Source organism: Schistocerca nitens, chromosome 12 (genome assembly GCF_023898315.1).
Source record: "Schistocerca nitens isolate TAMUIC-IGC-003100 chromosome 12, iqSchNite1.1, whole genome shotgun sequence".
In the NCBI taxonomy this organism is placed as follows: Eukaryota; Metazoa; Arthropoda; class Insecta; order Orthoptera; family Acrididae; genus Schistocerca; species Schistocerca nitens.
Window position 1 is genome coordinate 40,015,846 of NC_064625.1, and position 15,530 is coordinate 40,031,375.

General features: G+C 44.7%; 1 protein-coding gene across 1 annotated transcript in view; it reads right to left on the minus strand.

Moving 5' to 3' along the window:
- LOC126214856 (chaoptin) overlaps positions 1 to 15,530 on the minus strand; it is a 270,750-nt gene that overhangs the window by 86,880 nt on the left and 168,340 nt on the right. Inside the window, exon 11 of the mRNA XM_049941491.1 lies at positions 13,513 to 13,797. Coding sequence (XP_049797448.1) covers positions 13,513 to 13,797 — 285 coding nt within the window. The remainder of the gene's footprint in view (positions 1 to 13,512; positions 13,798 to 15,530) is intronic.

Genomic DNA, 15,530 nt, shown 5'->3' on the forward strand with positions numbered 1-15,530 from the left:
TACTGGGTGATCAAAAAGTCAGTATAAATTTGAAAACTTAATAAACCACAGAGAGGTAGATACTGAGGCAAAAATTGACACACATGCTTGGAATGACGGGGTTTTATTAGAACAAAAAAAAAGTATTGCTAGACGCGTCAAAGATCTCTTGCGCCCGTCGTTTGGTGGTGATCGTGCGCTCAGCCGCCACTTTCGTCATGCTTGGCCTCCCAGGTCCCCATACCTCAGTCCGTGCGATCATTGGCTTTGGGGTTACCTGAAATCGCAAGTGTATCGTGATCGACCGACATCTCTAGCGATGCTGAAAGACAACATCCGACGCGAATGCCTCACCATAACTCCGGAAAAGCTTTACAGTGCTGTTCACAACATTGTTCCTTGACTACAGTTATTGTTGAGGAATGATGGTGGGCATATTGAGCATTTCCTGTAAAGAACATCATCTTTGCTTTGTCTTACTTTGTTATGCTAATTATTGCTATTCTGATCAGACGAAGCGCCATCTGTCACACATTTTTTGAACTTTTGTATTTTTTTGGTTCTAATAAAACTCCATGTCATTCCATGCATGTGTGTCAATTTGTACCTCTGTATCTACATTATTCCGTGAGTTTTTCAGTTTTCAAATTTATACTGACTTTTTGATCACCCGGTACATCCAGCATTGGTTTCTGCCGTTATTTCACTCAGTGTCGCTTGTCTGTTAAGGCTGACAACTCTACGCAAACGCCGCTGCTCTCGGTCGTTAAGTGAAGCCCGTCGGCCACTGCGTTATCCGTGGTGAGAGGTAATGCCTGAAATTTGGTATTCTCGCCACACTCTTGACTCTGTGGATCTCGGAATACTGAATTCCCTAACGATTTCCAACATGGAATGTCCCACTTGTCTAGCTCCGCGTTCAAGCTCCATTAATTCCCGTCGTGCATACAGAATAACGTCGAAACCTTTTGACGTGAATCACCAGAGTACAATGACAGCTCCCTTTATACGTTGTGTCAGCTGGTTTGCCACCATGTGTGTATGTGCATATCAGTGCCCTATGACTTTTGTCACGTCAGTGTACATTTGTAATGTGCGTGGTTTATGTTAAAAATGGTGTGTACAATGCGTTGTTGTTCATTCTGTTATGTGGTATCGAGTACGCTGGAGGAACGACAGAGGACTTGCTATAGCAAGATACGGCGTCATAGTTACCATAGGCGCCAGCCTGACTACCATGCAAAGCTAGAAGGCGTCGTCGACGCGGCTGAGGCTTTGGATTATTATTAAAATATGTTGATCTGTATTGCAAAAGAAAAAATGAAAACCGTTTGTATGATTTCAAATCTGTATCAGTTAGTTGCCTAATTGTCACCATTGCATTAACCTGAAACCAATACGTTCGACCAATCAGATCTACTTTTAGTACGTTAATGTAGTGAATATGTATTATGTAGACAAATAAAACTGCAAAGAAGATGCTATTTATGCAAAACTTGTGTGGAGAAGTTACTTGATCCGAGATCGTTTGTACTTGATGTCTATCATGATAAATGCAATCAAAATCATTTTACTGAAAAGAAGGAGCATTGTTACTTGAGTGAATCTTAGTAAAAGGAAGCTGAATATCTTCGTACTAAAAAGTCTTCAGAAAAGTGACTAATTAATTGGCCTGAATTTCACTCGGGTTTTTGAAGCAGTGTTGGCCTTCAAGATCGATTTCAAAAGGCAGTTACATTCTTTCTAAGTGATCTCGTGTTTTCTATAGTGGAAAGATGGCATATTTTTAACAGTTACATGATGCTAGTTAGGAGACATGAAATGTGTAATTGCACACCTGACTGATCAGTTGCATGCGCTATTTTCGCTGGTTATCTTAGCTACGGACGATAACAACTACATACTGAGCTACGAAAAATCAATTAAAACTTGAGGTAATGATGACATTTATTGACAGCAATTACGTAATTAGCGCCCGCTAGCTCCATTAAACAAGAACCTGCTCCGGTAAATGATTTCTTCGGAAGCGGCGACTATGATACTGACCTACTCAGTATTGGCGGAATAGTTTTCAACATTTTCGTAAAGTTACTGCCTTAGCACAGCTATATTGTGAGAAATTTTAGGGCTTTAATACATGCTAACGGCACTGAAAGATCAGATCGGTCAACATACAGTACCAGAGTGTTCAAGCGGCTGCAATATACACAACGGTAGACAAAATATTCATGAGCATTTTCAACTTCTCGCGGCGTAATGAATAGTCCATTAAATTTCGGGCAAGCAGCCGCGCAAAAAAAATTTCCTCCATTGATATTTCGGCGGCGTATCGTCCGGCCATCCTCAGAGTGAGTCACAAGACTGACGACAAGATGCCAAGCGCGGCCATATATGCCTCCACCGCGGCGGTGCTGCGCATGCGGGTCACAGATGCTGGTCGGCGGCAAAGAAATACGCTTACACATGCGCCGCCTGTGGCGAAGGCGTACAGACATTCGATTCGATTATCGATGTATGATTGGTGGCGGTGACTCCATGACGACTTCTCTGCAGTTTAATTACCCGAAGAGCCGGATTCCATGCTTTGTCCAAATTAAAACCATTATCTCTATTTATTAAATAGATAGGTCGTATTCTTGAAAAAACGCTGTGCGTATCTGATTCCTTGCGGAAATTGTGAGAAGTCGTACATAAGTCAAACAACACGCACCGTTCATGAGAGATGTGTGGAGCATCGAGGATACACACGCTTATTACAGCCAGACAAGTCAGCTGTGGCCGAACATTGTATTGATACAGGGCATTCCATGAATTAGAGTGATGTGAAGATTTTAACATCCACCTCTTCCTTTTGGGAATCTGCCTTCAAGGACGCTATAGAGATTAGATTAGCTAATAATTTAATAAATAGAGGTAATGGTTTTAATTTGGACAAAGCATGGAATCCGGCTCTTGGGGTAATTAAACTGCAGAGAAATCGTCATGGAGTCACCGCCGCCGATCATAGATCGATAAGCGAATCGAATGTCTGTACGCCTTCGCCACACGCGGCGCATGTGTTAGCGTATTTCTTTGTCGCAGACCAGCATCTGTGACCTGCATGCGCAGTACCGCCGCGGTGCAGGCATATAAGGCCGCGCTTGGCACCTTGTCGTCAGTCTTGGACTCACTCTGAGGATAGCCGGACGATACGCGGCCGAAATATCAGTGGAGGAAATTTTATTTGCGCCGCTGCATGCACTTAGCTCCAAGTCATGGTTAGTACAAAGACAATCGACGAACGCTAGTCCTTACAGTCCTTTAGTAGGATCAACTGTGAGTGCAAATACTATCGAAGCAGAGCAAGAACCAGCAGCAGTCCCAAGAAAGCGAGCACACACATAAGTTGTCAGCACAGCGTCGCCTGATGATTACACTTACTATCACCAAATTGTTAAAACTAGAGCAGAGCAAACTGCCGTATACACAACACAGTGAGCAGCTGGGCAGCACGATGATTCGAAGGCACTACGCAAAGCGCAGCAGCTGCAAAAGCAATTGACAGACACTGACAACTTACTTAGCTACACAATACAGTAGCATGAGCAAAGCAGATCATTTTGTAACACAGTACCAAAAAAGCAAGCACGCGTAGGGCTTCTCATCACAGTGAAACCTGACGATTCCAATTACTGCCATCAAAAATTATTAGATTCCAATTACTGCCATCAAAAATTATTAAGACTAGTGTAGAGAAAGAAGCAGTATGCACAGCATGGTACGAAGCACAGCAGAGCAGAGAGCAATATCCACAGCACTATGGCTTGACTGCGCTACGTGAAGTGCAGTGGCTGCATAAACAGCTGGCTGACATTGATATTTTACTTAGCTAAAGAATACAGCAGTCTGAGCAAAGCCGATGACTTTTTACTGTTGCAATAAGGACTTACAATGTGTCGCGTACACGATATTTATCACAGCCAAAAGAGCTTTTCAGATACTTCCAAATTCTAGTCAGCCACTACTACCTCCCACTGAAGATGTGGTAAATCTGTGGACTGGGTGTTTTACAGTCCCAGTAACTTGTCAAACCTGGACTGGTTGGAATGTTGCTGGAGCGTTGTTTTACTTCCCTGAAATATAGACTTTCGAATGTAGTAAATGCAGTACAGTTACCTACATTTATAGCTACACTGCAAAAACTAGTTTACTTCTGAGTCCTGTTGTTATGTCCACGCAGTAGATAGATAACAGATCACTTTCAATGCACAGCGCAGCTAAGCTAACTGGAACTGACAGCCTCAGTTGCTTACAGTACTGTACAGATATGTGGAGACCTTCTGTCTGCACAGCTGCTAAAGCAGGTTTCGCAGAGGACACAGACAGTCAACACTTCGGTTGCTCCCACAGATATTGATTCGGGCTAAGGTTCGACAGATCCGACACTAGGAGAGTTCTCACATCTCGCACAAATACTGACTAGTCAGTACATCCGGCTGCTCTGCGGAAGTCCCAGGCGTGATTGCCAGTTGGTGGGATGACTGGAACGAGGTGTATTTAGCCTCGTGGTGCCAGCTGACTGAGAAGCAGCGACTCCATGGTCTTAGTAGTCTGCAAAACGGCCGGGAGAGCGACGTGCTGACCCTGTGTCCCTCCACATTGCATCCGAATGACATCATTGGCAGAGAATGACACAGCAGTTGACAATCTCGACTGGCCCACTGTGACCAAAACGTGAAGCTCATTTTCTTTCCATAATGAGATATTTCACTCTGCAGCGGAGTGTGCGTTGACATGAAACTTCCTGGAGGATTAAAACTGTGTGCCGAACCGAAACTCGAACTCGGGACCTTTTTTTGTGGGCAAGTGCTCTACCATCTGAGCTATCCAAGCACGACTCACGGCCCATCCTCACAGCTTTACTTCTGCCGGTACCTCGTCTCCTACCTTCCAAACTTTACAGAAGCTTCTGCGAACCTTGCAGAACTAGCACTCCTGGAAGAAAGGATATTGCGGAGACATAGCTTAGCCACAGCCTGGGGGATGTTTCCAGAATGAGATTTTTCACTCTGCAGCGGACTGTGCGCTGATATGAAACTTCCTGGCAGATTAAAACTGTGTGCCGGACCGGGACTCGAACTCGGGACCTTTGCCGTTTGCGTGCAAGTGGTCTACCAACTGAGCTAACCCAGCACGACTCATGACCCCCCCTCACAGCTTCAATTCTGCCATTACCTCGTCTCCTACCTTCCAAACTTCACAGAAGCTCCTCTGCGAACCAGTTGGTAGAGCACTTGCCCGCGAAAGGCAAAGGTCCCGAGTTCGAGTCTCGGTCCAGCACACAGTTTTAATCTGCCAGGAAGTCTCATTTTCTTTCTTTTTCTCTCCCTTTTTGTACCAACTGACAGATGACTGTCCCACGACGGGGCCGACCTCTTATAGGCTTCCACCTTAGAGCTCTGAAAATAGTGATAGTGCTTTAGTGCACATAAATGATACTTCATCACTTCATCACTTGTCATATACAGACATTCTTTCCCGACACCTTCCATTATACCGGTGATGTTCGAGTAAATAATAATAATAATAATGATAATAATAATAATAATGATAATAACGGCTGTGTGTAGTAAATGATGTCCAATCTGAGGACAGTTACACACCTTCTTCGCAGTGTAGCATCAAACATTTTTACCTTGAGTAAAAAACTGAGCCACATCGTATTTTAGTTAAATATGTCACTGACATACGGCTTTGGGAAGTCATAATCTGTTATACCCATTGTTGGGACCAACGTTGCTTTGAATTTTCCTCAGCGTAACCACTGGTGTGCCGTAGTATACACTGAGGTGACAAAAGTCATGCGATACCTCCTAATATCGTATCAGACCTCCTTTTGCCTGGCGTAGTGCAGAAACTCGATATGCCGTGGACTCAAAAAATATTTGGAAGTCCCCTGCAGAAAGAATGAGACATGCTGCCCCTATAGCCGTCCGTAATTGCGAAAGCGTTGCCACAGCAGGATTTTATACACGTACGGACCTCTAGATTACGTATCATAAATCTTCGATGGGATTCATGTCGGGCGATCTGGGTGGCCAGGTCATTCGCTCGATTTGTCCAGAACGTTCTTAAATCAATCGCGAGCAATTGTGGGTCGATAAGATGGTGCATTGCCTTCCACAAAAATTTCGTCGCTGTTTGGGCCCATTAAGTCCATGAATGGCTGAAAATGGTTTCCAAGTAGCTGAACATAATCATTTCCAGCATGTGATCGGTCCAGTTGGACCAGAGGACGCAGTCCATTCCATGTAAACACAGCCCATACCACTATGGAGCCACCACCAAACTGCACAGTGCCTTGTTGACAACTTGGGTCCACGGCTTCACGGAGTCTGCGCAACACTCGAACCCTACCATCAGCTCTTAGCAACTGAAATCGGGACTCTACTGATCAGGTCACGGTTTTTTAGTCGTCTAGAGCCCAACCGATATTGTCAAAAGCCCAAGAGAGCCACTGTATGCGATGTCGTGACGTTACCCATGGCACTCGCGTCGGTCGTCTTCTGCCATAGCCTACTAACGCCATATTTCGCCGCTCTGCCCTGGTGGATACGTTTGTCGTACGACTCACATTGATTTCTGCTTATGAATTGCTGCATGTCTGTTAGCACCGACAACTCTACGCAAACGCTGCTGCTCTCGGTCGTTAAGTGAAGGCCGATAGCCACTGTGTCGTCTCCAGAATGAGATGGTGCCTAAAATGTATTCTCGGCACTCTCTTGACACTGTGGATCTCGAAATACTGACTTCCGTAGCTCCTTCCGAAATGGAATGTCCCATGCGTCTAGCTCCAACTACCACTCTACATCACATTTTTGTTAATTCACGCCGTGCGGGCAGAAACACATCGGAAAGCTTTTCACATGAATGACCTGAGTACAAATGACAGCTCCAAGCTTTTATAAGTTGCGTATGTGATGCTACCGCCGTTTGTATATGCGCTTATCGGCTTATCGCCATGACTTTTGTCACCTCAGTGAAGTAGGAGAGATTGGATAGGTCGAAAGAGGACACTGAAGGCCTCTACGATGGGAAGGAACTGGCTGATGTAGCAGAAAAAGAAATAGCAGTCGGTATGGAAGACGTAGGGGATCCAGAAGTAGCAACCAAGCGACTGTTCAAGTTGCTTTGAAGAATATATGAGTCTGGAGACATAATATCAGACTTTCGAAACAGTATCTACATAATAGGGAAGGGCGGGTAAGTGCGCGAAGAATCGCACAGTAAAAGTTAAATCTCATGTATCCACGCTGTTCACAAGCATAAAATACAGATGTATCTAAAAGAAAATTGAGGATCTGTTAGATGAGGCTTAGTTCGGCTTTAGAAAAGGTAAAGACACGAGAGGCAGTTCTAACGTTGCGCTTGAAATGGGAGCAACACTTAAGAAAAATCAAGGCAAGTTCAACAGAATTTGTCGACTTACAAAAAATCGTTAGACAATGCCAAATGGTGGAAATTGTTTTAAGTTCTCAGAGAAACAGCTTTAAATTGCTGTTAAAGAAGTGAATCAACGACTGGGGGAAAACTGAGAAGGATGAGGATTGAAGTGTTTGAAATGTGGTGCTGTAGAAGGTTCTAGAAATTTGGGTGGACTGATAAGATGGTCCCTGACAGTGACCCACACTGGGATAGCGATCCCTGAAAGCCGGCCGAAGTGGCCGTGCGGTTAAAGGCGCTGCAGTCTGGAACCGCAAGACCGCTACGGTCGCAGGTTCGAATCCTGCCTCGGGCATGGATGTTTGTGATGTCCTTAGGTTAGTTAGGTTTAACTAGTTCTAAGTTCTAGGGGACTAATGACCTCAGCAGTTGAGTCCCATAGTGCTCAGAGCCATTTGAACCATTTGATCCCTGAAAAAGACTGTGTCCAGTTTAGCTGTACGCCGTCTCATAGGACTTTGGTGTGTACAAACTGCTACAGTATCTCAAATGTTACAGTCCTCTGGAAGATTTCTGTTTTATTACACTACTGGCCATTAAAATTGCTACACCAAGAAGAAATGCAGACGATAAACAGGTATTCATTGGACAAATATACTAGAACTGACATGTGATTACATTTTCACGCAATTTGGGTGCATAGATCCTGAGAAATCATTACCCAGAACAACCACCTCCGGCCGTAATAACGGCCTTGATACGCCTGGGCATTGACTCAAACAGAGCTTGGATGGCGTGTACAGGTACAGCTGCCCATGCAGCTTCAACACGATACCACAGTTCATCAAGAGTAGTGACTGGCGTATTGTGATGAGCCAGTTGCTCGGCCACCATTGACCAGACGTTTCCAATTGGTGAGAGATCTCGAGAATGTGCTGGCCAGGGCAGCAGTCGAACATTTTCTGTATCCAGAAAGGCCCGTACAGGACCTGCAACATGCGGTCGTGCATTATCCTGCTGAAATGTAGGGTTTCGCAGGGATCGAATGAAGTTTACAGCCACGGGTCATAACGAATCTGGAATGTAGCGTCCACTGTTGAAAGTGCCGTCAATGCGAACAAGAGGTGACCGAGACGTGTAACCACTGGCATCCCATACCATCACGCCAGGTGATACGCCAGTATGGCGATGACGAATACACGCTTCCAATGTGCGTTCACCGCGATGTCGCCAAACACGGATGCGACCATCATGATGCTGTAAACAGAACCTGGATTCATAAGAACAAATGACGTTTCGCCATTCGTGCTCCCAGGTTCGTCGTTGAGTACACCATCGCAGGCGCTCCTGTCTGTGATGCAGCGTCAAGGGTAACCGCAGCCACTGTCTGATAGTCCATGCTGCTGAAAACGTCGTCGAACTGTTCGTGCAGATGGTTGTTGTCTTGCAAACGTCCCCATCTGTTGACTCAGGGATCGAGACGTGGCTGCACGATCCGTTACATCCATTCGGATAAGATGCCTGTCATCTTGACTGCTGGTGGTACGAGGCCGTTGGGATCCATCACGGCAATCCGTATTACCCTCCTGAACCTACCGATTCCATATTCTGCTAACAGTCATTGGATCTCGACCAACGCGAGCAGTAATGTCGCGACACGATAAACCGCAATCGCGATAGGCTACAATGCGACCTTTATCAAAGTCGGAAACGAGATGGTACGCATTTCTCCTCCTTACGCGAGGCATCACAACAACGTTTTACCAGGCAACGCCGGTCAAGTGCTGTTTGTGTATGAGAAATCAGTTGGAAACTTATGTCAGCACCGGCACCAACCATGAGTGAATGCTGTGAAAAGCTAATCATTTGCATATCACATCATCTTCTATCTATCGGTTAAATGTCGCGTCTGTAGCACGTGGTCTAGGGGTAGCGTCTTTGATTCATAATCAAAACGTCTTCGGTCCCGGGTTCGATCCCCGCCACTGCATAAATTTTGATAAATAATCAGCATTGGCGGCCGAAGACTTCCAGCATAAGAAGTCAGCCTCATTCTGCCAACGGCCTTGTCAAAGAGGGCGGAGGAGCGGATAGAGGTTCAGGGCACTCTCTTGTCCTACAGGTGGGAAATTGCCCCTAAAGGCGGAAGAATCAGCAATGATCAACGACATGAGGATGCAGAAGGCAATGGAAACTACTGCATTAAAGACACGTAATGTGTATCCACAGGACATGTGGCCTGTATCTGAAGAAGTGTCATGATGATCTCTCCATTGGCAAAAGATTCCGGAATAGTCCCCCATTCGGATCTCCGGGAGGGGACTGCCAAGGGGGAGGTTACCATGAGAAAAAGATTGAATGATCAACGAAAGGATAACGTTCTACGAGTCGGGGCGTGGAATGTCAGATGCTTGAACGTGGTAGGGAAACTAGAAAATCTGAAAAGGGAAATGCAAAGGCTCAATCTAGATATAGTAGGGGTCAGTGAAGTGAAGTGGAAGGAAGACAATGATTTCTGGTCAGATGAGTATCGGGTAATATCAACAGCAGCAGAAAATGGTATAACAGGTGTAGGATTCGTTATGAATAGGAAGGTAGGGCAGAGGGTGTGTTACTGAGAACAGTTCAGTGACCGGGTTGTTCTAATCAGAATCGACAGCAGACCAACACCGACAACGATAGTTCAGGTATACATGCCGACGTCGCAAGCTGAAGATGAACAGATAGAGAAAGTGTATGAGGATATTGAAAGGGTAATGCAGTATGTAAAGGGGGATGAAAATCTAATAGTCATGGGCGACTGGAAAGCAGTTGAAGGGGAAGGAGTAGAAGAAAAGGTTACAGGAGAATATGGGCTTGGGACAAGGAATGAAAGACGAGAGTTCTGTAACAAGTTTCAGCTAGTAATAGCTAATACCCTGTTCAAGAATCACAAGAGGAGGAGGTATACTTGGAAAAGGCCGGGAGATACGGGAAGATTTCAATTAGATTACATCATGGTCAGACAGAGATTCCGAAATCAGATACTGGACTGTAAGGCGTATCCAGGAGCAGATATAGACTCAGATCACAATATAGTAGTGATGAAGAGTAGGCTGAAGTTCAAGACATTAGTCAGGAAGAATCAATACGCAAAGAAGTGGGATACGGAAGTACTAAGGAATGACGAGATACGTTTGAAGTTCTCTAACGCTATAGATACAGCAATAAGGAATAGCACAGTAGGCAGTGCAGTTGAAGAGGAATGGACATCTCTAAAAAGAGCCATCACAGAAGTTGGGAAGGAAAACATAGGTACAAAGAAGGTAGCTGCGAAGAAACCATGGGTAACAGAAGAAATACTTCAGTTGACTGATGAAAGGAGGAAGTACAAACATGTTCCGGGAAAATCAGGAATACAGAAATACAAGTCGCTGAGGAAGACGAAATGGCTCCAGGAAAAATGTGAAGACATCGACAAAGGTATGATTGTCGGAAGGACAGACTCAGCATACAGGAAAGTCAAAACAACCTTTGGTGACATTAAAAGCAACGGTGGTAACATTAAGAGTGCAACGGGAATTCCACTGTTAAATGCAGAGGAGAGAGCAGATAGGTGGAAAGAATACATTGAAAGCCTCTATGAGGGTGAAGATTTGTCTGATGTGATAGAAGAAGAAACAGGAGTCGATTTAGAAGAGATACGGGATCCAGTATTAGAATCGGAATTTAAAAGAGCTTTGGAGGACTTACGGTCAAATAAGGCAGAAGGGATAGATAACATTCCATCAGAATTTCTAAAATCATGGGAGGAAGTGGCAACAAAACGACTATTCACGTTGGTGTGTAAAATATATGAGTCTGGCGACATACCATCTGACTTTGGGAAAAGCATCATCCACACAATTCCGAAGACAGCAAGAGCTGACAAATGCGAGAATTATCGCACAATCAGCTTAACAGCTCATGCATCGAAGCTGCTTACAAGAATAATATACAGAAGAATGGAAAAGAAAATTGAGAATGCGCTAGGTGACGATCAGTTTGGCTTTAGGAAAAGTAAAGGGACGAGAGAGGCAATTCTGACGTTACGGCTAATAATGGAAGCAAGGCTAAAGAAAAATCAAGACACTTTCGTAGGATTTGTCGACCTGGAAAAAGCGTTCGACAGTATAAAATGGTGCAAGCTGTTCGAGATTCTGAAAAAAGTAGAGGTAAGCTATAGGGAGAGACGGGTCATATACAATATGTACAACTACCAAGAGGGAATAATGAGAGTGGACGATCAAGAACGAAGTGCTCGTATTAAGAAGGGTGTAAGACAAGGCTGTAGCCTTTCGCCCCCACTCTTCAATCTGTACATCGAGGAAGCAATGATGGAAATAAAAGAAAGGTTCAGGCTCTGAGCACTATGGGACTCAACTGCTGAGGTCATTAGTCCCCTAGAACTTAGAACTAGTTAAACCTAACTAACCTAAGGACATCACAAACATCCATGCCCGAGGCAGGATTCGAACCTGCGACCGTGGCGGTCTTGCGGTTCCAGACTGCAGCGCCTTTAACCGCACGGCCACTTCGGCCGGCGGTTCAGGAGTGGAATTAAAATACAAGGTGAAAGGATATCAATGATACGATTCGCTGATGACATTGCTATCCTGAGTGAAAGTGAAGAAGAATTAAATGATCTGCTGAACGGAATGAACAGTCTAATGAGTACACAGTATGGTTTGAGAGTAAATCGGAGAAAGACGAAGGTAATGAGAAGTAGTAGAAATCAGAACAGCGAGAAACTTAACATCAGGATTGATGATCACGAAGTCAATGAAGTTAAGGAATTCTGTACCTAGGCAGTAAAATAACCAATGACGGACGGAGCAAGGAGGACATGAAAAGCAGACTCGCCTTGGCAAAAAAGGCATTTCTGGCCAAGAGAAGTCTACTAATATCAAATACCGGCCTTAATTTGAGGAAGACATTTCTGAGGATGTATGTCTGGAGTACAGCATTGTATGGTCGTGAAACATGGACTGTGGGAAAACCGGAAGAGAAGAGAATCGAAGCATTTGAGATGTGGTGCTATAGACAAATGTTGAAAATTAGGTGGACTGATAAGGTAAGGAATGAGGAGGTTCTACGCAGAATCGGAGAGGAAAGGAACATGTGGAAAACACTGATAAGCAGAAGGGACAGGACGATAGGACATCTGCTAAGACATGAGGGAATGACTTCCATGGTACTAGAGGGAGCTGTAGAGGGCAGAAACTGTAGAGGAAGACAGAGATTGGAATACGTCAAGCAAGTAATTGAGGACGTAGGTTGCAAGTGCTACTCTGAGATGAAGAGGTTAGCACAGGAAAGGAATTCGTGGCGGGCCGCATCAAACCAGTCAGTAGACTGATGACAAAAAAAAGAAAAAAAAAAATAGCACGTCATCTTCGTGGTGTAGCAATTTTAGTGGCCAGTAGTGTACATAAGGACAGTCACATCTCGCAAAGGCTCTGCCTAGTTCGGCTGCAGACAATCTTGTGAGACTTAGTTTTGCATCTACTGCTACAGTTTCTGGGGTTTCACTGTCAGTTAGCTATCCCTGACCGTTGCTTTTCAGTGGACAGCGACCCCTCGTGAAGGCTCTGCCTAGTTAGGCTGCAGTCCACCTTGTGGATGTCTGAGATGGGTATTGTGCTAGAGAATTCCAGATGTTTGAATGTTTTTGTGGTTTCACAATTGTTTAGTGACGCCTGACAAAGATTCCGTCTAGGTGGGCTAATGTCCGTTTCATAGGACTGCTACAGTTTTCCACCAAATGTTGCAGTCCTATAGAATGTTTCTGGGGTTTTAGAGTGGTCTGTGCGATCCCTAGTAGTGGGTTTTATTGGTAGAGCGACCTCTGGCAGAGGCTCTGCCCAGGTGGGCTACAGTCCGTCTCATAGGAGTTTGGGTTGCAGCTGGTGCTACACTACTCCACCAAATGTTGGAGTCCTACAGAAGGTCGGGCCAGATGCTGGGGTGCGCAGCTCACCCGGCACTTTGTCAGCTGCTGCGGCGACCTGAGCTCCTCCATGGCCCTCCACACGGCGTCCACCTCCTCTTCAGAGGCAGCCGCGCGGAGGCGGGCGACGAGCACGGACTCACCTTGAACCGGGCGAAGACGTCGTGGCCGTGCAGCGTGGTGATGGTGTTGCGCGAGAGGTCGAGCTCGACGAGCGTGGCGGCCGCCTGCAGGCCCATGGCGGACAGCGGCACGCGGCTCAGCGCGTTGCCCGCCACCGACAGCCGCTCCAGGCCGGGCTCCAGGAACAGCGAGTCGGGCAGCGCGCGCAGCCGGTTGTGCGACAGGTCGACTACGCGCAGGTCCGACATGGCGCGGAACAGCTCCGCCGGGACGTCCAGCAGCAGGTTGTGCGACAGCATCAGCACCTGTCGGCACCACCTCACCGTCAAACTCTGCACTCCCGTCACATCCTATCTCTGTTACCTATCCCCCAACCTGGATCCACGGGCACAGTTCTCTGACCCATTTGAGCGTTGTCTATCTAACACCTTCCACAGCCAACAAAACATCGATATTCAGCATTTTCACATAATTACTGGCCGAATTTAAAAATTTAAAATCCTCTCATAATCTTCTCATTAAGATACATAATCTTATTTCAAGATTTTAAACATGGCTGAAACAGCACCTGTTGAAATTCTTCGCGGTAAATGATGACAGCCAAAACAGTTGCAGGATAAAGATTTATTAAAATCCTTGACCGCGGTTTCGGTATATATAAATATACCTTCATCAGAAGTATTTAGGTATTTTACTTCCGATGAAGGTATATTTATATATACCGAAATCGTGGTCAAGAATTTTAATAAATCTTTATCCTGCAACCGTTTTGGCTGTCATAATTTACCGTGAACATAATCTTATCTTAAATGTTTAACACAATAATAAGAGTATTACAGTTAGAAACTGTTTGTATGTCTTGGGGGAATGCAACCCACTACGCCCAAATGTCCGGACTTTATTTGTGCAGTATTTGAGAATGTGACTGCCAACAAACTTTACGCTTAGTTTCAAACCTCAAAACTTTTCCCGCTGACACTCCCCACAAAGTGATCAAATGAAAAAACTTCCTGGCAGATTAAAACTGGGTGCCGGACCGAGACTCGAACTCGAGACTTTGCCTTTCGCGGGCAAGTGCTCTACCAACTGAGCTACCCAAGCACGACTCACGCCCCGTCCTCACAGCTTTAATTCCGCCAGTACCTTGTCTCCTACCTTACAAACCTCAAAGGTAAAGGTCCCGAGTTCGAGTCTCGGTCCGGCACCCAGTTTTAATCTGCCAGGAAGTTTCATATCAGCGCAAACTCCGCTGTAGAATGAAAATTTCATTCTAAAAATGCTAAAAGTTTACTGCTTGCTCCATTTTTCCTGCTGATGGTGTAAAACCTCAGCATCAGGCATACTTCATTACTACTAACGTTTTACAGTGTCTACATATGTCACTGATTGTATCTGCGAAATTCCATCACTGTACGACACATGCCTCTGGAGACATCACGTGATAAATGTTTAGATGTATGGAGTTTGTAACGGGGCATCCTCCTCCAGCATTACTTTTCTTCAACAGTACTTGTCGATACCAGTATTATTTTTCGAATTTTGGACAGATCAATATTATCTCAGTTGATTTGCTGAAAACTTTCATATAATTTTATTCACAGTATATTCCAAGCTAAGATTTATGGACAGGAATTACTTTATAAAAGGTTTTAGTTTCGATGTTATAATCGGTAAGTACTAGTTCTGAATGTACAGTTAAAATTATTTTTTTCCGAATTATTGGCACACTTAAAATTTCTATTCTTAATTGCACAATCCTGTGCTGTTCACTACGTTTATTTCTGACTTCATTTATCAAATAATAATCGAAATTAATAACGTAACGGAAACTTTGGAATATTGTTATTTCCATAGAGTGTGGGAGTCGTAAGTTGCCTCTGATGTGGTCGGACGTATTTTTGTATTTTTATGCGAACAATGTTATTTCGGCTTTGTTAATGTGAAAAATCAAAATACTGCATGATGTACTAAAATGTGACGAAATATATTTATGTAAAAAAAATGCTGCAACAACAATCTTCAGATTTATTTAGTTCAA